Source organism: Hypanus sabinus, chromosome 13 (assembly GCF_030144855.1).
Source record: "Hypanus sabinus isolate sHypSab1 chromosome 13, sHypSab1.hap1, whole genome shotgun sequence".
NCBI classification, from domain to species: domain Eukaryota; kingdom Metazoa; phylum Chordata; class Chondrichthyes; order Myliobatiformes; family Dasyatidae; genus Hypanus; species Hypanus sabinus.
In genome coordinates, this window is record NC_082718.1 from 88,821,027 (window position 1) to 88,843,590 (window position 22,564).

The 22,564-nt window shown below is 37.2% G+C and overlaps 1 protein-coding gene across 1 annotated transcript in view; it reads left to right on the forward strand.

Annotated features, from left to right (window-relative positions):
- Positions 1–22,564, forward strand: part of tbc1d10ab (TBC1 domain family, member 10Ab) — a 77,891-nt gene that overhangs the window by 49,681 nt on the left and 5,646 nt on the right. The window contains exons 3-8 of the mRNA XM_059988123.1: positions 9,097–9,204; positions 9,982–10,088; positions 11,118–11,232; positions 14,218–14,283; positions 16,068–16,257; positions 17,405–17,559. Coding sequence (XP_059844106.1) covers positions 9,097–9,204; positions 9,982–10,088; positions 11,118–11,232; positions 14,218–14,283; positions 16,068–16,257; positions 17,405–17,559 — 741 coding nt within the window. The remainder of the gene's footprint in view (positions 1–9,096; positions 9,205–9,981; positions 10,089–11,117; positions 11,233–14,217; positions 14,284–16,067; positions 16,258–17,404; positions 17,560–22,564) is intronic.

Sequence of the window (22,564 nt, forward strand, 5' to 3'; positions counted from 1 at the left end):
ACTCCATCCTGGCCTCATTGTACGTCCAAATTGGGGACTGCGGATTTAGGTGCATTGAAGACAGTAGGGGTAGCTAGTGACATATTTCCTTCTAATCATCTAGGTGACATAATCATCTAGGCTGGTGGTTGAGTCTTTGAATGTGGACCAGTCTACTGACTCAAAGCAGTCATGAAAAAGCTCATCTGTTTTCTCAGTCAGGCACTGTATGACTTTCCATGCTGGATTCTCCCGTTTCAGCTTCTGCTTGTGTGCGGTGACTAGGTACATAGCCTGGTGGCTTGATTTACTGGAGTGTGAGCAGGGTAGTTAGTGGGTGGCCCAGTAGGCATCTTTGGTTTTATCACAATGGTCTAGGGCCCTAGGTGGCACAGGAGACATGCTGATAGTGTTTGGGTAACCCACACTTGGTGGTGGCCTGGTCGAAGTCACTCGCAATGATGAAGAGGACCTTCAAGACTTTTGACCACGGTATTATTTATTGAGTGTGGGCTTCGTGTCTCTGAAATGGGATGTAAACTGTCGCCAGGATGGTTGAAGTAAGCTCCCATTGTAACTAATATGGGCAACACTTCACCGTTAGATATTCCAATTTAGGTGAGCAGGAGCTCACCAGGACCCTCACATCTGAGCAGATCCCTCTGCCTCTATCTTGACCCAAGTGCGCCATGTGGTGAATTGAGAAGCCAGCAGGTTGAATGGTAGAACCAGGAGAATCAGATATAGGTAGACTAGGCCTCTTTTTTTGTGTGTGTGTGCCTTATGTCACAGTGTGTTAGAGCCCTGACTGTTATTCATTCTCTACTTGCACTTAGACCAGGAATTCTGTCTCAATACTCTGTTGAAAGGGGTACTGGAGAACACAAGCACACCAACATGTTTTTACTCTTAAGAGTCACTACTTAATCCTAATGACACATTTATGGGTATACATTTGTATCATGCCATCTGGATACAGGCCCCTTTAATGAAGTGAGTGCCTTTTCTGGTTAGCTTCTTTCTCCTGTATTTAGAAATATTCTACCAAGACTTGCTTCCTGGGCCAAGATGTAAGTATGAAATTAGTAAAGCCTAAAATTAAATTTTGTACGTTCAGCGTTTCAGTAGTAGTAGCTGATGTCTTTTTGAGCTTTGGTGAAAAGGTTGATGCCCAGTTCTGTTATAATATGGGATGTTTTCAGTAACTAAGTCAAACATACAACAGTAAGTTTTTTTTTCTTTTTGCGCTGTTAAAATACAGTGATATCTTTTTGTTGTATATAGATGACTTTCTCCAACTTTGAGTTTCCATTGATAACCTCTAGTTAGAATGTCGTGTTACTTCAGTAACAAGTGTATTTTAAGCTTTATCCTTTCCTGTGTGCCTTATTTCACAGTGTGTTAGAGCTGTAATAATACTGTAATAATTTTAGTTTAAAAATACTGTAATTTTTCAATTCTGGCAGAAAATTCTGCAATCTATGCATCTGTCGCAATTTTATTTTGGCTTCCAAATATGAGCTGGAGAACACAATACCCTCCAAGGTTTTTAATTATCTTAACCATATAACAATTACAGCACGGAAACAGGCTATCTCGGCCCTTCTAGTCTGTGCCGAACGCTTACTTGTTAATCTTCCTGGACTACGATTTTACCAATATTAAATGATTGATTAAATATTCAAATTAATATTGACATTGTTCAAATTTGTGTAATCTGTATTCAGTCCTCAGAAATTAGAGACAATAATCATTTCAAAATCATATAAATTTCTCCTTCTGGTGAACAAAAATCACCCCCACCAATTCTCCACTCTGACCTTTTACTTCGCACCTGCTTATCACTTCCCCGAGTCCTCTCCTCTCCTTTCTTTCATTGTCCACTCTCCTCTCCTATCAGATTCTTTCTTCTTCATCCCTTGACCTTTCCAACGCACCTGGTTTCACCAGTTCTGTCGAGAGTCTTGTCCCTAAACATCAACTGTACTTTTTCCCCTAGATGCTGTGTGGCCTGCAGAGTTCCTTCAGCATTTTGTGTGTGTTGCTTGGATTTCCAGCATCTGCAGATTTTCTCTTGTTTGTGAGTTCACCTATTACCTTCCAGCTAGTCTCTTTCCCCTCACCTTTAACCCTGGCATCTCGCCTCCTCCCTTTGTCCTGAAGAAGGGTCTTGGCCCGAAATCCTGGTGTTTTCAATAGATGCTGCCTAACTGAGTTCCTCCGGCACTTTGTGCGGGGTGCTTTGGATTTCCAGCATCTGCGGAATTTTTCGTGTTAGAAATCATGTACATTTGTGAAAAAAATAATCTTAAAATTAAAACCATGCTAGGAAACATATTTGACTTGGATCTCTATGGTATCTTACAGGATTAGAAATATGAATTGTTTTGAAAGAACCAATGATTTAGAAGCTCAAGTTTTTGAATTTGCTTAACATGCACAATTTCAAGATAGATTTCTTGAGCAGAAGAGGTATAGATTTTTAAATATTTTGGTATTAAAAGGGTTAATGTTTCAAGTGCAAGACTCGGGTTAATGAGTGTAAGATGTGAAATCTTTAACAGCCACATCTGTAAATGTGCACAATTTCTACAAGTTCTGCTTTTGAACTTTGAAAAATTTCCACTTAACTACATATTAAAGTCCATTCTTATGATACTGCCTGACTGAAGCCAGTACTATTCACGCCCTTTCTTGCTTGGTAACTGTTGCTCACAAGAATTCTTATCTACTAAGTCTTCAACAGCCAGCAGTGTTTTTGTATGTTATCTAATGGTGGGTGTTACCTTTTTTTTGTTGCTATTTTACACTTCAGCTAATCCAGACTTGGAACCAGTTTACTGCACATTACTTTAGGAGAGATAGGAATCTCTGGGTAAATTACTTCTGAACACTTGGGAAATGTGCAGACTGGTACAGTGTAGTTGAAATAAACGTTCAGTGCATAGTTTCCAAATAGTTTTCCTTCCTGAGTAATTGTTCAGTTATGGTTAAATGCAAGAAGTGCCGCCTTTAAGCCATTATAATGGAGTAAGTCATTAGAAGAGAATTTTTCAATAATGGCGCAAAAATTTTCACCTTTTATTTTCAGAATATATTACTAGTGCATTAACCTCTAGATGTTGCCATAGGCATTATTAGTCATAAGTAATGAATGGGCTTGTGTGACTAAACTTGGTGGATCTTGATGTGTTGGGTGGTGCAAGGTGGATGAGGAGTAAGGTGCTCAAAGAGAGGATTTTATTTAGGGAAACAGCTGGCATGAATTGATGGCAGCTCGTGCAGAGCAGATGTCCAAGATTATAACTCACCAGGTAGAAGTATCAGCTCCAAGTCTGAACTTAATGAAAGCCGGTGTATCAGAGCAAGTATACGTGTGGGGGGGAGGGATTTGCAGATAACAGGATTTAGGTTTACACGCAAACGAATATTCTAGATAGACATGGATTGGAATGAAATGATAAGGAACAAGGGCATTAATAAACAATGGCCCATTAGAGAGACTGCTAGAGGGTATGTATGGACTTGTCCAAGGGAAGTTTGAGCCTGGAATTTTTGGAGGAAGGTCAGAATATAGGGGAATGAAAATTGATTTGTTGAAGTGATAAGAAGCCCAAGGCCCTGAAGTGAGAGACTAGCAGTGGCAGTTCTCTCTGATATCAGGCCTTGATGCTAAACCTCAAGTAGATTAAATGGGTGTCAATTAGAAGTGCTTTATAAACTTTTTTTTCTTCCTTCACATCAGTCAGTATATTATTGAATGTTTGCTGTATTGTGTGCTACCTTCTATTCTGTAGAGTTCACAACAGCCCACATTGTTCCTATTTTACCACAGCAGCTTATAGAAATACAATTGTATTATTGACTGCTCGGGTCCCATATCAAAGAAAGGATGTGGTGGTGTCATAGTGTATGACAATTCCTGCGGGCTTCTATCAGCATACCCTGGGTGTGTTGATTATTAATGCAAATAGCACAAATAAGTTTGAATCTTCCATTGGAGAATGCTAGAGGAAGCTTACGAGAATGATCTTGGGTTTGAAGGGTTAACGTATGAGGAAAGTTTGATGGCTCAGGACTTTTATTTGCTGGAGTTTAGGAGAATGAGGGGATATCTCATTGAAATGTATTGAATATTGAAAGGCCTAGATAGAATGGATGTGGAGAGGATGTTTACAATAGTAAGTGTGTCTCGGACTAGAGAACGCAACCTTAGAATAAAGGGGTGTCCATTTTGAAGTAGATGAGGAATTTCTTTAGCCAGAGGTTAGTGAATATGTGGAATTCTTTGCAACAGAGGTCTCTGCAAAGGCCGAGTCATTGGGTATATTTAAAGTGGAGGTTGATACGTTCTTTATTAGTCAATGCATCAAAGATGCACTGAAGAAAGATGCAGGAGAAGGAAGGTGAATGAAGATGAGAGGGAAAATAAATCAGCCATGATAGAATGGCAGAACAGACTTGATGGGCCAAGTGGCCTAATTCTGCTCCAATGTCTTATGATAAGTTATTTTTCTCTGTGCAGCTAAAACTTACATCTTTTTCATTGAGGGTAATTTTAAAATGTTTTTGACCCTAATCTACAAATGCCCATTACCCACTTCCCTCTTCATTCATTCTTTTATTTTAATACCAAAATGTGATGCCTCCTATTTATAGTTGAAATCCATCTGCCACAATGTGTCCATTTGTCATCTTATCAATATCCTCTTCCAGGTTCCTTTCCTCCTTGTAATAGAGAAACATAATGTATTTGACCTTGTGTATTTCTGAAATAAGATAAAATGCTGTTACATTGGATGTATTGCTACAAAATGTACATCAAAATTTGAAAGTATTCATTGTAGCAGTCTCTTAATTGGCGCTTCTACAAATAGTTCAAACTTTAATTTGTTGTTCATGATTGCCTATATCAGTTGGATGAGCTATTTTAATGCAATCTAACACTATTTTCAATCGGGTAACTTTATTTTGGAACAAGTAAAAAAAAATCTGTTCCATAGTTTGGCAATATTTATATTTTGAAGTGGGATGAGGGAAATTTGCCCCTCAGTAATTTTCAAAGCTTACTGTAACCAATTAAAGAAATGAGGAACTCTGTTGTGGAAAATGCTTCAATGTAAGGGATAGTGATGACTGGAGTACATGTTGGTTAAGGGAAAAAGATGGGAGGAACAATGAAAAGACTCTTTCTGATAGGAATGAAATACAGTTTGTTTTCCCAGAAGTTAGTATTTGGACCAGTTCTCTCTTGTTTATAAGTAACTGACTTGGGCTTGGTATAGTGTAGAGATGGAGTCTGTGGAAAATACAAAGTGAGAAAGCAACACGGCAGAATTCAGGAGAAAGTGGACTGGTGAAGTGGTGTGTGAAAGGGAAATGTAAGACGGTTAAGTGACTCAGCTTGGAAGGAACAGCATGGAAAGGCAATCCAATCTATTCTGCATATTTTCAAATTTTTCTTAGTGGCAGGACAACTGATACAATGATCAAATAAGCACTCATGGTATTCATTGCACTAATAGAGCATATCAGCACATGAACAAAGTAGTCTCTAAGCCTGGTAAATTGTTGTTTAGGCATCAGTTGAAACAAATGTAAAATTTTACATAAGCCACTTTTGGTTGCGTGTGAAGACCTTGATCAATGCAATCTACAAGCTTGAGGGATTTCAGAGACACTAGGAGTGTTGGAATTGTTCTTTGATTAGTACAGGTCCAGTAGAGGGGTTCAAAATTATAGGGTATTGATCAGGCAAAAAGGGAGAAAATAATTGTCTTGGGTAAGTGCACAGTTAATTAAGGCCATAGATTTAAAGTAATGGCAAGTGGAGGTTGCTGGGAAAGAAAAGGGAAGTTGATTCTTTTTTTTCTCTTTCCACTCCCCCCACATGCTCCAAGAAGAATGCATTGCTATTAGAATCTGAATTTGTTCGGTGCTTTCATCACTTGTCATGGCTCGAGTGAAGCATTCTGCAGTTTGCAGTCTCCATACTCTTTGTCATCTTGCCCCATCAGATGTTAAAATGACTGCATTAAATATTTTTTCCCTGAATTCTCTCAATTACTAGTGCAGAATATGTGCTTTTATGACACATGCTGGTGATAGTGATTCTGTTAACTGATATTTAAAAAAAATAATTCTGGAAGTTGCTCATTTTTACTAATATCTTCAGCAACTACATGTTCACAAACCATTTCTTCTGTTCCTTGTTTCCTCACACCACGCTTGTAGCCCTCGTAAATCTTTTAGTGGCATCTGATGTATAGGTTTTCCAAAGTCCGTGCTGAGTCCTCCCATGGATTCCCAATACTGGCAGGTTCACCTCTGATGCTCTTCCAATGCTTGATTATTCAATCAGCAACAGTAAAGAGCTACTTCCACGATTTTGGGATCATGTTTCAGATGCTGTGCCACTTGAGGGAGTAACAGAATACTGATCTTGTGCAGAAAAGGTGGCGAATGGGGTGTTCTGATTAGAGCAGAAGTGATGCCTGGGAGCAGGTATTTCAAAAACAGCTTTAATAGGTACAGGTGGTCCTAGCCATTCACTCTGTTCCAAGGTGTGGGAATATTGTCACGGGCAAAGGCTGTCATCAGGATCAAGGGTGAATGCAAAACTGAGGAACACGGTGACAGGTGAGGGGAGAATGATGATGTTGTGTTGGAAAGTCCAAAGACACAAAACAACGAGCCCAACAGCACTGAAGATGCAGAGGAGGTCACCTACACTTGTATATTGTATCCAGCAAGCAGTACCTTCCGTGCTTATTGTTGCATTTGTGTCCAAATAACTTAAATTTGGCTTAGTACGAGATTAAGCTGTGAATGTGAGGTGGGTTAGATGTATTCAACTCAGCATGCTGTACCTCAGAATCATCAGGTTTATTAGTACTGATATGTAATGTAATTTGTTTTTCAGTAGAGTCGAAGACATAAGAATCACTATTAGTTACAGAATCAGAAGATGAACATTCAAAAATCTGATGGCGGAGGGGAAGAAACTGTTCCAAAAACATTGAATTGTATTTTCAGGCTCTTGACTTTGTCCCCAATAGTAATAACAAGAAGAGGTCATGTCTGAATGGTGAAGGTCCTTAACAATCTCAAATTCTGGCTGCTTGGGCCGGCAATGAAATACCCAAAAGATTTCCTTGTACGTTACTAGACATCCAATTCTACATCAAAATAATGAACATGCAAAGTAATTTTAAGGTTTATGAAGGAAAAATGCAAAGTTTTGTTGTTGATCTTAAGCTAATATATTATAACAATTCCCTTGACAATCCAAAACACTGGCACTTCCCTTGGGACTTGTAAAAGTAAAGTTTTTGGCTTCTTGTGGTAATGCTTGGAATTTAAACACTGTCTGTTTTATTTATTTGGATGTCAAGTGCCAATAGAGAATACTAAATGTATTCCTTGGTCCTTTTTGTATAACATGCAATTCTTAGTTGCAGAAAAGTTGCTACATCATCAGGCTTTTTTCCCTCCCTTGTGTTTAATGAAAAACATCTGAATTAATCTGTTCTTTTGCTGTTGCATCTTCAAATTGTGATTTTTTTTTAACTCCACTCTTTCTAACCTATGACTTCACTTAAAAACTAATTGAAAACAGACTATTTTAAATGTCTACATATGAAGTAAATTACAAAAGCCAGCTATTTCCTTTGGTTGATTTCAAGTTTTTTTAATTTTGCTACAGAAGATTTTTCTTGCATCTAGTAAGATGTTTGTAGCAGGGCGATGTAATCTTGTGTAAACTATAAACAGTGTTCCTTGCAGTTGAGCTTATTCACATCTCCATGCATACAAGCTTGTTCAATTTGCAGACAACACTAAAGTGAGTGGAGCAACCAATTGTACTCGGGGGAATTTAATAAGTTATGTAATTGTGCAAAAATTGAAATATAATACTAACAAAGAATACTGTGTATATTGTAAAATTTTGCTCAAATGCAAGTGGGATGAGGGCAGCAGTAAACGTGATCACATTTTGCTAATTTCCTCTTTAAAACAAAGATGTACCTGTATATATTATAAATCTATAAGGTATTTCTGAAACTTACAGAACAGTTTAAATTATACATGTAGCACTTGTAACAGACTGGTCATTATGCTTTAAAGTCATGCTGTTGGTGAGGGTACAAAAGAATATAGTAATAATGATAATAAATGAAGCTTCTGATCTTTAAACACTTTAAACAGAAACTTAGAGGTGCTCATTAAAGCATTAAATAGAAATTCATCCATGATTTTTACTTTCTACATTGATTATTTTGATACTCTTGCCATTGTATGTTAATCTCCTCTGAGTAAACATGGGAATGTCCAAAATTCAGCAGAATGAATCAAATTCTGTTTAACCTGATGATCAGCATTGGCTCCCAATAAAGAGTCTTGAATTTTAATTCTTGTTTTGAAACTCCTCCAGTGATCTTGCCTTTCCTTATCACTAATGCTTTGCAGCCCCACAGTCATTAAAATATTGATACTTTGCCAGCTGAGACCTTTTTGCCAAATTTAATTGCTCCTCCAGTTGAGGTGAAGCTTACCAACATCCTCGTCTCTACTGAAGAACTGCCATGCCACTCTGGTAAAAGTTTTGCTTGATTGGGTCAAAATTTCTTTGGTCGTCCTCCTGTAAAGTACCTTGTGTTTTGTGAAGATAGCTTTCACCTAAATGCAGTTTGATGCTCTTTTTGCTGAAGTTCATTAATGGTGCATTTCGTTGCATTAATGGTGTTGTTAGTGTAACTCTTTGAAATTAATGTAGAAGCTTGCTTCTAAGGCCTGTAACTCAGATCGCCAGAATTTTAAAAGAAGCACTGGGATGTAAACATAAAATGGAATTCGGAATATCTTTTTAAGAGTAGAAAAATGTTTGAAATTTACGGAAGGCTAACCAACTGGATTCGTCTTGCAAAAGCTAAAGCAGGTTTAATGGGGGGAAAATAATGGCTTTTTAATATTTAAAAATCTGGTCAAAATATTCAGTGCATTCACTCCACATTCATGTAGTTATGTTAAAATACAAGGAAGACGAACCTTGTTTGTTAAATCGATTAAAGAAAACTGAATCTTTACTGTCTTTTGTTTCCTGTCTTTTTGACACAGGTGAAACTGCGGTGCCAGAAGGGAATTCCACCTTCGCTGCGTGGGCGAGCTTGGCAGTATTTGTCAGGGAGCAAAGTAAAAATGGAACAGAACCATGGGAAGTTTGATGTAAGCATAAATGGGGAACTTGTTGCATTGTATGCCGGTATTAACAATGATTTTATTAAATGGTTTGTTGACATTACACCACCATCTGTTTCAAAGTGCTTTTAATGCACCCTTACCAAACCCTGTGTCACAGGAGTGAAGTCATGAAATATCATTCAGCACCTTAACCAAGTGCCTTCTATTCAGTCTTGGTATTGAGAGCTGGCAGACTGTCCACTGTGAGGCTCTTCGTGTAGATATCCTCTTCGAGGTTACACCATGCAGGCATCCTGTTAAGTTTTCTACCTTTTCCATACATCTGTTATGTCCATTATAGACATCATTGGCAATCAGAAAGTCCCAAAATAGCATCGAGCTTTTTGTATGAATAAGATGTCTTCATAATAATCTCTCCTCATGGACTATCACCACCTACTCTACTCCAAGCCATTATATCTATTCTCAGCCCTTATCCTCAAACACTCTCACTAATAACTACTTCTAGTTTCCCTTTCTCCTTCAGTTCTGAACTTATTGTCGTCATCTAAGTCAATGTGAGGATTTTGCTTTTCAATATCAAATACACTAGATAATACAAACAAAGACATGGTAAAGAGCCTTCCTTTGTATTTTGTACAACCTTCTAAAGTATTTGGTTCTTTAAGTACAATTAAAATATTTTATTGGACTCTTATGTTGCTGTTTGATTCAATAATGCAGTTAGAAAGCATGAAACTTTTTTCTGTTCTATCAAAATAATAAAATATGGTTGCTGATGTAATGATTGCTGTTCACTAGGTGATAGACCAGTCACCTGGAGATCCAACATGGCTTGATGTAATAGAAAGGGACCTACATCGCCAGTTTCCTTTCCATGAGATGTTCATTGCTAGAGGCGGCCATGGGTATGTTCAATCTTTTGTGTTTTTCATTTAAATGTTAAAAAGATTATTTCAGCCTGTAGAACGAAAAGAGATCTGTGATAAAGTTATCAGTGAATATAAAAACTGTGACTCTATCCATTTATGTCGGTACATCACAAGTAGCAAATCTGAGAGTAACGTGGGGGCACTATTTAAACCTACAACAGTGAATACAAAGAAAACTGCAAAAATTAAAATGCTGCTCTTTTGGCACTGGATCATTATCCATAAGATATATATTTCTTTTCATGGTATCTATTGACGTTTCAATCTTGGGGCATCCACTTTGATCACATATTTTAAGAAACAGATTCAAATTGGTTCTTTGTATTACTGATAAATATTAGTCACCTTTGAAAAGTGTAAAATCAAACTTGATAACTTGTATTTTTTTGAAGGTTATTGAGTATATCTCAAGTTAAAAATGGAAATGTGACTGTAAGGCTTAAACTTGAGAGAGTTTGAGCTGAATATGAGAACTTATTGAAAGAACCTTTGAAAAATTGGGAAATCACCAAGTGGCATGCTATAACTTGTGCTTAGTAACGTAGCAGCACAATCGCATTGGAGCACAGGTGATCACCAATCAGAGTTCGATTCCCGTTGCTGTCTGTAAGGCATTTGCAGCGCATGACTGCATGGATTTCTTCTGAGTGTCCTAGTGTCCTTCTACATTCCAAAAAGGTTAACGTTGAATGTGCCATACTGGCACTTGGAGCATGGTGACACGTACAGGTTGTGTCCAGCACAATCCTCCCTGATTTGATTTGATGCATTTCATTGTATGTTTTGATGTACGTATGACAAATAAAGCTAATCTCTAGCCTTCAAATTTCAACTTTGTTTCTGTGCTTAAAATGGAATCTGTGGATGTCATAATGTGGTGAAAATTATATTCTCAGGCTTAAACCTAGATATACTGTAAAATGGCAATGCTTTGTTTCTTGTTCTCCTTTTTTTGTTTCTTTATCGTCTCAAAATTCAGTTGATTTTATTTTTGCTTTTATTAAGGCAACAAGACCTTTATAGAATTCTGAAAGCGTACACAATTTACAGACCAGAGGAGGGGTACTGTCAGGCACAGGCTCCAATAGCTGCTGTTCTGCTAATGCATATGCCTGCTGAGGTAATTATTCTTCCTGTTCCATGTTTCCCTCATTGTTCAATTTGAAGTTGGAATGTCTATTTGGAGAAAATGATGTCTGAGTGCTAAAAATGCATGCAAAATGGGAAGCTCCACAGCCAAGTGTTTTTCCTAAGTAGAGGTTAGCACAGGAAAGGAAGGAAAAATAGGGAGAGTCCCCTCCTCTTCTGATCATGGGAGCTTTGGTCTCTGCTTGCAGAGAAGCATCAACTCTGAGTGTAGAAGTGATCTAAATGAAATTGTAAGTATGTGAAAAGAGAAGTAACAATCTAAGAAGTTGAGAGGTTTGGTTATTATTTATGGATCCAGTTCCTTTTCTTTCCTTTTGAAGATGGTTTGAAACTTGTATGATGTTCCACAACTGGCAGCCTTCTTGTACCATGGACAAACTACTTTCTCTTGTATAAAGATGCACAAGTTGCTGAACTTCAGTGATACATTTCAGATACCTCATGTTATCTAATGCATTTTTTTGGGTATTACATTGACCACACTTGCTCATATTTCATGTTTACAAAACACTAATACATATCATTTTTTTTTTGAAATATACAAAGTGAGGAAGTTTAAAAACAACCAAACGTTGTTCAAAGTAAATTTGTTGTCATAGTACAAATATGTCACCATAGTGATTCATAGGGATTCATTGGCAGGAAAATAAATGAGCAGTCTCTAGTTAAAAGCTACCCATTTAGAATTATCACAACAATGTTCAGAACTTTGCAAAATGCTTTTGAAGATTTGAGCTGGCTGTAGTATTTACTGAGATTTTTAACCTTTTGCTTAGGCAGTCTACGGAACCCACCTGCTTCAAGCAGACTTCACATGCACCGGTGTCTGAGAAGAATGTTGTAACAAACTATCATCCAGTAGCACCTACCATTCACAGAGATGAAGTGCTTTTGAGAGATTGATGAATCAGAATCATTTTACTATCACCGGTATATGTCATGAAATTTATTAACTTTACAGCATCAGTGCAGTGAAATACACTGAACCACTGAGTGTGTGTCTTCAAGCTTCTGTACCTCCCTCCTGACAGTAACAATGAGAAGAGGGCATTTCCTGAGTGGTGGGGATCCTTAATGATGGATGCCGCCTTCCTTGGGCACCACTCCTTGAAGATGTCTTGGATACTTCGAAGGCTAGTACCCATGATGGAGCTGACTAATTTTACAAGTCTCTGCAACTTATTTTGATCTTGTGCAGTAGCCCCCCACCAAATACCGGACAGTGAAGTAGCCAGTCAGAATGCTCTCTCTGGTACATTTGTAGAAGTTTGTAAGTGTTTTTAATGACAAACTAAAACTCCTCAAACTCCAAATGAAATATAACCACTGACTTGCCTTCTTTATAGCTGCATCAATATGTTGTGTCCAGGTTAAGTCTTCAGCGATATTGATGCCCAGGAACTTGAAATTGCTCATTCTCTTCACTTCTGGTCTTTCTATGAATGTTCCCTCATTTTACCCTTTCTGAAGTCCACAATCAGCTCTGTGGTCATGTTGACATTGATTGCAAAGTTGTTGCTGCGACACCATGCAACTAACTGGTATATCTTGCTCCTGTACACCCTTTCGAAACCATCTGAAATTCTGCCAGAAATAGTTGTACCATCAATAAATTTATAAGAGAATTTATGATGAAAGGTATCAACTCCTGCCTGAAAAGCAGCTTGGATATGCTCCAGTTTGCCTACTGGAGGCAACAGGTCCACAGCAGATGCCATCACTCAACCTTGGAACATCTAGACAGCAAAGATGCATACGTCAGGATGCTTTTTTAGCAATCAATGTATCATCACCACAATAAGCTTCAAGATCTTGGCCTCAGCACTTGCTTGTGCAATTGGATCCTCAATTTCCTCACTTGCAGACCCCATTCAGTTTGGATTGACAACATCTCCTCCACGATCTCCAGCACAGGTGCACCACAAGGCTGTTGCTTCACTCCCCACTCTCACTCATTTTACAATTACGATTGTGTGGCTAAGCACAGCTCCAATGCCATATTCAGGTTTGCTGATGACACCACGTTAATTTCCTTGGAAAAGGAAATTAAGGTCTGAAGTTCATCTTTCTGCTTTGTACTTGCCTTTCTCTGCATTCACACATCAGCATGATTGCAATCACCAGACTTTATTTTCTCTTGAAGAAAAGATTTCTTGAGAAACATCAGTGTTCAACATGAACAGTTAAACAAACCTGTGGTTAGACTGGAACGTGGTGGTTAGTTTTTGGCACTATTCCTTGAAAAATATATTGACCAGAGCTAATGTAATGTTTATTTGACAGAATGGTATCTTGAATCCAGAAGGTTAAATTATAAGTAGCAATTGTATATGATGAGGGGGAAGAGATGACTTGGTCAAAGTTTCCAGAGTAATCTGGTAGAATGAGAAGTAGCTTCTGGTAAGGGAATCCAGGTCTAGCAAAACATGACTTACCAATCAGGTCAGGTGAGATTAGAAGACATTTCCAAGTGAGGGGTTGGAACCCTCCTCTGCAAACAGTAACTAATGTTGGATCAGTTGGATCAACTAATTTTAAATCTGAAGTTGATTGTTGTCAGGAGTTATAAGAGGATATGAGGTAAAGGTAGAGTGTGAAGTTGGATCACAGAAAACATCAAGGTTTCATTGAATGGTAGAACAGGCTTAAGGGGGGGGTAATTGTCATTGTGTTTCTAAAATATTTTTTTCTTTTATTAGCATATTTTATCTGGTATAGAAACTTGCCATTTTGGACCTCCTTTCATAGCTCAAAGTCTTTGTTCATCCAGTTTGCCTCTTGAGGCTTGCTGGGGGAGTCAACTAACATACAACTCTAAATCTGATAAATTTGACAATGTAATGATTATACCAAAATAGGCCAGCATTTCCTAATGCTGCAATTTTGTATTCTACTTTTAATATTTTCTGATCTCTGCCTTAACATTTCTGATTTGTTGTCTTATTCCATTATGCAGCAAGCTTTTTGGTGTCTGGTTCAGATTTGTGAGAAGTACCTTCCAGGATATTACAGTGCTGGATTGGTGAGTTTTAAAAATCAGGTGGGATTGTTACATTTTTTTGAGACAATGGAACAGGGTTAATATTCAAATCATAAAGTTTTGCAGAAAAATGTAGTGAGAAATGTTGTTTTGTAGCCATACAGAATAATGTGGATGTACTGTTCCTTTGTAACTGAATACATGGGTCTGAATATATAAGAGAAGTATAGTTGAAGATATCCCTTTGCTCAGCATATTTAGTACACCATATGTTAGCTTCACAGACTTGATTTTACTACATCAGTAAAAGGTCCTTTGGAAAACAATGGATACTTCAGTTCATGTTGGGGTTTGGTTTGTATATCTGCTTTCTCATCTCTCCAATTGAACTGGGATATGAATTTTCTCCAGGTTTGAATCATCAGCAGGTTGCTTCCTGATGTTTGCAGAGTTACTTTTGTGGTGAATTTTTATAGTAATTTGATTTTTAGCAACAGGGAACTTGTTATTTGACTAATCAGATATTTGCATATCATGAAAATGTGACCATCTGTATTCTTAAGAAAAAGTACAACTTTTATCCATATGAGAATTGTACATCCTTTTAAGACCTTACGAAGTGGTAAAGATATATTAAAATCTTATATGATGTTCTAGGTAAATGGTTCAGATAAGTTTCTAATATTGATTTCACAATGACAGATCCTTTATTTTTAAATTCTATTTTTAAGGATATTACTGAAATATTATTTGTCAGTTGTAAGTTTACCTTTATTTTCCCAATATACTAGAAAGACCTGCTCCAGAGAGTAGAAGTTAAACCTCTACTTTCACAAACACTAAGATATACATTCCTTTCTCTTTGTTTATAAGCTTTTAATGTTCTGGTTAGGCTTAGCATCCCAAGTTGTTGAACACTGTTGCCTTTATGTATTAATTTGGCTGCAATGCCGTTCTGCTGTTTTACTTTGTGAAGGAGCTAAGTTTTGCTCTCAGGCAGTGGCATTCCAGCCACTATTGCTAAAAGCATTCTTCCAGTTAGATTGTATTATGTCATATACAGTAGTGGCATTGTGCAGAAAGCTCTTGTGTGAAACTAGTACACTGTCTGGATTGCCACCTAAAGCTCTATAAATGAGATGAAATATATACTGTAACTGTCAAGAGATCGGCTTAGATACAGTTCCTCATATTTGTAAGTTCCACAGATATTAATGTATCTAGTTGCTAGTTACAGAAAAGTGATTTGTTTTTATATTGTTGTTCATTGGATTAGGTACCAAAAAAGCCAACTCTATTCACAAGAAGTTTCTGGCTGGAATTCTGTTTTTCCTTGACCTTTGATCTCTGAAACCAATTATGGCACTGAAACTGTCTTGGAACAAATTAAGAATTGGGGCAAAGAGTACACTACCATGCCTCTCACCAATTTTGGCTTTCCAGTAAACTTTCTCTATGGTTAACACTTCATATATTTTTCTACCAATTGTTTTTGATGTTTTGAGTTGGAGCGTCTAGCTCAGGTTATCTCTCTGTATCTACATCTGCTCCATTACGAGGATATAATTTCAGATGACTACAATCTGTGTTGTATTTATAGATTGGTTATGTAACAATGATAGATTCTTGAAGTGCATCAAAGGCATTATAGTTCTGGACTGGGGGTTCCCAACCATTTTTTATTGCATGGACCAATACCATTAAGCAAGAGGTCCGGGGATCCCAGAGTCTAGACAATTAGAGTTATAGTTTAACATGCTGCTGAGCCACATTAGACTTTTTCAGAGAGAAGTGGAACAATTCATGCATCGTTGGTGTCTTTTCAGGAAGCGGTCCAGTTGGATGGGGAAATCTTCTTTGCCTTGTTGCGCAAGGTTTCACCAGTGGCATATAAGCACCTTAACAAGCACAAAATTGATCCCATCCTCTATATGACGGAGTGGTTTATGTGTGCTTTTTCAAGAACTTTGCCATGGGCATCTGTGCTGAGAATTTGGGACATGTTCTTTTGTGAAGGTATGTAATTAAAATAATTTTGTATTGTTTGCTATATAAACACCAGCATCGGCCAGCTGACAACTATTACTGAAGTACTACCTGGCAGGAGAAGATCGGTAATTCCAGAGTGCCTTTAATGGCTTGGCTGCCAACCTATCCTCCTCCCTTATGAAGCATTTGCTTTGCTTGGCACCTTTCCAATGATGTGGTTTCAGAATTCTTCAAAGAATTCAGAACTTCAGCTTCCCGTGTAGATATGTTCATATATCCATGTTCTCTTAGCTGCTATTGACCTTGTCTGCACAGTGAGGTGAGCTTATGTAGTCTTCAGATGATTTGTAGAAATTGTTGAATCCTAAACAAAATTGCTTCTAATTGCCACTGGTCTTAATTGGTCTCAATGCAAAAAAAAAGCATTATTAATTTTCTTATGCTGAGTCTAAAGTGTATTTTGCATTGCATTACTGTGGGATTAATGCACTAAACTTGGCTAAGAATTGTGGGTGATAATGTTAAATGTAGCCATGTCTCATTTTGAAAAGCTACAAACAACGCTATAAATATCAAATATGTTTTAGTTTTTAAAAAAATCGTCCAAAGCCATACAAAGTAGCACTTTCCACGGAGGAATTTTTCAAATCCTGCCAATTAGTTTGGATCAATCACTTATTTAGAACTTTGAAACTTGCGGCGCACTGTTCGATAAACATTTCCTCTTTGCTGACATTTTCATATCCTGTTTTCCTTTGGTAATTCACAGACTTTGAATTTAGTTCTGAAATTATGATTGCTTTGTAAGTATTTTACAAGTGAAGGTTACTCTTGTATAGTTTTTCAGCAATTTTTTTCAGACTACTTTGAAGTCTTTGTGATCATGTTGAATAAAACACTTCTCTTAATGATTTGAAGGCAGGGGCACCATCTTGCTTTAAAAGCATTGTTTTACAGTTTTTTTACTGTATGCTCTTATTTTAAGATCTGCTTGAAGTGGTCATTGTTGTTAAATTGTGAAGTAACTTGCAGAAAGTGAAATGAATGGTCAAAGTTCCAGGTTTGAAAACAATTCTGTTCCTTATTTAATTTGGTGGTTCCTTATATACTGCAGCAATGGAACAATCCGAATAATTCGGCCAATTGCCATTTTCCTTGATTTTGCTTTATCCAGGTGTAAAGGTGATATTTCGTGTTGGTCTTATTCTCCTGAAGTACACGCTTGGCTCATCAGACAAACTGAAGAAATGTCAGGGCCAGTATGAGACGATGGAAAAGCTTCGCAGCATTGATCTCAGATATATGCAAGAAGCCTTTCTTGTTCGAGAGGTAAGAAACTGATCACGACTGCTTGATATCTTAAAGCTACATAATGGAATGTCACAATATCTGTTGCAGCCTGTTCTTGAGTCTGCTTTGAATGTTTTCAGGGGACAGAGATGATCAAACTGCTGAAATTTATGGAGATGGCGAAATGACGTTGGTCAGCTTTGGTCACATGCTACAGCAATATGTCGTATACCTAATATCACAAAACTTATTTGGCACCCTATTTAAGAAAGAACAAAAAATGGTGGATTTACTCAGCAGCTTAGTCAGTACCACAGATGAGCAAACCAAGTTCACGTTTCAGATCAATAACCACCTGAATATTTTCAGTGTCTGTAATTATGTTTTTGCATTTTGAGACAGTATGAATATTGGAGGAAGCAATGTGACAAATGTTAAAGGAAGAATTAGGAATAATGTCCAAATGCCTGATCAAAGGAATAGAATTGAGGATTATCTTTAAAAGGGGGACACTTGTTGAGAGTTGTTTAATCAGAATTAGGGTTTAATGTCACTTATGTGTTGCAAAATTTGTTTTTGCGGCAGCAGTATGGTGCAAAACATTAAAAAATACTATAAATTACAGTAAGGAATAGTGGATTCTAGTTAATTGGGACACATTGGGGCCAGGACATTTTGGTCCAATTAAGCGGCTACCCCAATTAGCCATAGATACGTAGCAATAGTTAAACAGATATAAAAGGACAATCTACCATTTACAGGAGTAACAAGTTATGTATTTAACTGAAACGCAGAGCAAATTAGAACACTACCAATAATATTATAGCATCAAAAAGCTGTATTAGTTCCTAATAGTTATCGGCAGAGGAATTCATCCACTGTATGCTGCCATGTTCTTTTGATTGACTACAAATGAACAAAATCAGTGCAGGCAGCTTGTGCAGATAATGGACTGCCTTCGTACAATGATTTTGACAGTTGCATCCTCCAAGTATTTATTTTCATTGTAACATTTGAGGTGATTGTCGGTACTTTATAATTTTTCATAGCTCCGAACTTGTTAAAGTAGTGTAACGACAGTTTCATTTTCACTCCCACCGTTTATGGCATATCTAACCCTGAAAGCTTGAAACTGCAGTGAGCAAAACAGTTCTGAATTGTCTTACTGCTTATTACTCTCCAACAAAAACAATTGGTTTTTGAACACAAACATACAAGTGATGCTATGTAAAAGCTGTTTGCTCTAAGTATGGTGTAGTCTGGAAAATCTGCTAGACCAACAACACCAAAGTCAAGGTGGCAGATTGACAGTGTTTGACTGATGCTATCTCCATTCAATAGATCTCACTCTCTTGTGGAAATCCAAGGTCGCTGCAGTTTAAAAAGCTGAATGTCCCAACTTCCAGCAGATGAAATTTGCCCCAGTGGGAAAATAGGTTTTGTTCCTGCTTCTAATAATCCTTGTGTACTTTATCTTATAGAAGTTGCCATACAGATGCCAAATTTGTTTTGAAGTACAATAGTGATAGGTTTCTTGCAGTGGACTTAATGTAGCTAATGTAATTAATGCTATCTTGTAGAGCAAGTTCTGGGAAGTGTTACTGTCTTTCAGAAAGCTGTTGTTGTCCATTACAGTGCTGAAGCCACTTAACTACACAGTTGCATTGCATTTTGTTTCAGATCGGTTTTATTTTTGATTTACTTGCAAGTTAACCACAGAAATAAACAATTAATCACATGTTAATTCATTACATGCCATCAGACCTAAATTTGTATTAGTGGTGGGATAACTTCCATAATAAGAATTTGTTCATGTAGATACAAATTATTTTGGGCATGGCATCTTAGCATTTATAATCCTTCAGTACATTTTCATTTGTATTTAAAAATATGTTATAGGGTAATGTTATTTCATTAACTGTATATAGTAGCAGATTTATGTATTAAATATCACAATTTAATCAGAATTTATTTTAAATTAACTGTTCGGCTCAAACTGTCATGATTATAAAATGCTCAAAATTGAAAGAGGATACATCTAATTAAAATAAAATAGATAAATATGTTCCTAATAGATAGATTGATATCTAGTGGTATTGGTATGTGTGCACATGTGCCTCTACAATCTTTTCTGGGTTCACTTCTATTTCTGTTTTGCATTCTGTATTTTTGACATTTGTCTTTGTTTACAGTAACCAGACAGTTCAATTTTCACATCATCATTCTCAATCTCCCCTTCCTCTAACTTATCAGGAAGTTTGTCTGATATTCAGCACTAAATAGAATCTTTCTCCAAATAGGTATCACACCCATTGTTTTCAATCCCAATCAGATCCTTTCTCAGCCAACTACACCATTTCAGTTCCCGGCAAATTCTGAGGATAAACCAGGCTGCTTGCAACTTTGGTGCTTTTTTTTGAGCTTGCTCTTAACAAAGTGTCAGAAGTTATCAAAGCTATAAACTTCCACTTCTGCAAATTTGTCTGACTTTACTCCTGTTATGCTTCTCAAGTATTCCATTACTTTTCTTTCTATGGATCACCTGTCTTTCAAATAAAAAGGCAAATTATTATAGTGCATCTTTTCATTCTTCTTAAAGATTCAAAGTTTCATTTATTATCAAAGTATTTGTGCAGTATACAACTGAGATTCTTCTTCTCCAGACAGTCACGGAACAAAGAAAGCCATGAAAGTCAAAGAGAAACAGCAAACTGACCCAGAAACATGATCATCAATCCCCTTCACCCTCCACCCCACAAAACGCGCTGAGAAAATCCCCCCTACCAAGTGATGCCAAGTCTCCCATGATAATTCAGTATTCAGTTTTCAAAACACTGGCAATTCTTGTATGGACTCATTGCTCATAATGGCATCATAATTTTAATATAAAGTGTTTTCTAAATATTTATAATGGAGTGTATTAATGAATTAGTTCTGACTGAGTAAGAGTGAAGTTCTGTGTATTTTTGGAGATTGGACTGCTGAGAAGAGTGCTTTTTAAAAAATTTCCTCAGTTGGGTAAACACAGCCATTTTGATTCTGCTAACATATTTCTTTAGTTGGTCAAATTTGTTCAGGAATGCATAGTGTGTACGTCAGACGAGTTGAGTTACAACATTCCAAAAAGTAGTGTCTCATTACAAAATTCGCCAACTACCGACACACCCAGTAATTTCGTGATAGAAACTAGGATTGAGAAGCCCAAGCAATCCAAAATGGAAATACAAGTTTCATCTTTGTCCGCCAAGCTATGAATCAATCACATCCCCAAATTAAAATGGAGTGGGGTTAGGTTGATGACAGATTTGCAAGACCACACTAAAAGATTAAAATGAAAGTAAAAATTTTTGCAATTCTGAGGCCAAAATGCTCAGTAGCTTCTCCAGCATTTGTGCCGAATAAATGCTTAATATTTTCATCAAATTTGAATAAAATAGCAACAATTACTGGGGGGAAAAGACACACCAAGAAGTGTCTGTTAAGTGATTATTAGACCAAGCAATATCTTAAAACTGGAAAGAAGATGTGCAGGAATTTAAAGTAAATGTTGCGTTAATAGCAAACGGAGTCAGACATGAAGTCAAAGCACAAAAAAAATGAGAAAGCTGGAAATGTACAACTTTGGTCATTTAAAAAAAAAAACAAAGTACTGGCTAAATATAGAGGATCTACTAATTCCGAGCAAAAAAAGAACAGTGATGAAGTTCTTATGTTCTTTCCGCACACAACCCTCTCCCTCCCTCCCATCCTGATAGCCACGTAACTTTTACATTTTCAGATCAATATAAAGTTAATGATCGGATTGCTGTAATGTCCAGCTAATTCACTGTCCTTTAGGAAAGTAAGTCTATCCCTTCTTACCCAGTGTCCTTGATATGCAATTCCAAATGCATCCATCTGCTTGACTCATAAATGACATTTGGAATGGCCTGACAAGTTTCTTTTTAGGAGGTAATTAGGGATGAACAATAAATGCTGGCTTTGTCTACAAACTCCACACCCAGTGAATGAAAGTGACCTTTTTTGGATGCATGGTAGTCAACAAATTTGTATTGTCCATTCACTAGTGAGTGAAGGTGATTAGTTACTTTTAAAACTCTTCCAGCAAACAGCAGGGTCATCATGCTGTCTTAACAGACTCTAAGGAAGTTGCACTCCCTGACTTGTACTTCTACAGACAAATTTTCTTCCAATGCTAGTCAGGCCATCATGGTGGTTCACCAGAGTTGTGGAATCTCAGCATTTGAAAGCATGCCAGGTTTTTAATTTAATAATGAAGAACTTAGTCTTATATTTATCCAAGCACAATTGCATACTTGATCATCATTGGCTTGGTTGCAGATTTGTTGTGCCATTCATGTTGCTGCCTTCTCTGAGCACCATCAAACTGTGGATTCCTCCGTATCCACAGTATCATTGGCTCAAGTCCTGTCTCCACAGAGACCCATAATTTAGATTCTGTAAGCACTTCACTTGCCCAACTTTTCACAGACTAAGAACTGGCAACAACATCCTGACAGTGATTTGGAAATTGTTGAAGCAGTCTTTAGCCATTGCTACATGAACTGAGACACAAAGTGGGTGTGTGGGAGAGCTGAGAATAATCCAGAATCCTAATAAAATGTTTCTGAAAGAAGAGGGATGAAGGTGTCATAATCTTGGCCAGCGGATGGAAACTAACATGCTCAGTGTTAAGTGGTTGTTATAGTGAACTAAATGTTTGACCAGTGGGAGTGGGGTCAGAGGTCTAGTGCACCTGTCATGTGCAGTGTAATACTAATTCTGATCTTAAACTAGATGGTCAAAAACATGCAGTGAATTCAAAGCCACAAAATATATTGAAGAGACCATTATGCTTGATACAGTCTTTATGTAAGGTCTTTGATATAAAGTGTCACAGGTAGACTGATCCAAATATTTAAAACCGATGGGCAAGTTGGTAAATTTGTTTTCAGAATTGGCTTAGTAATATAAGGTAGCAGGGCAATGGTAGAGGGTTGTTTTTGAGATTTGATGCCACTACCTGGGGTAACAACCCTGTCCA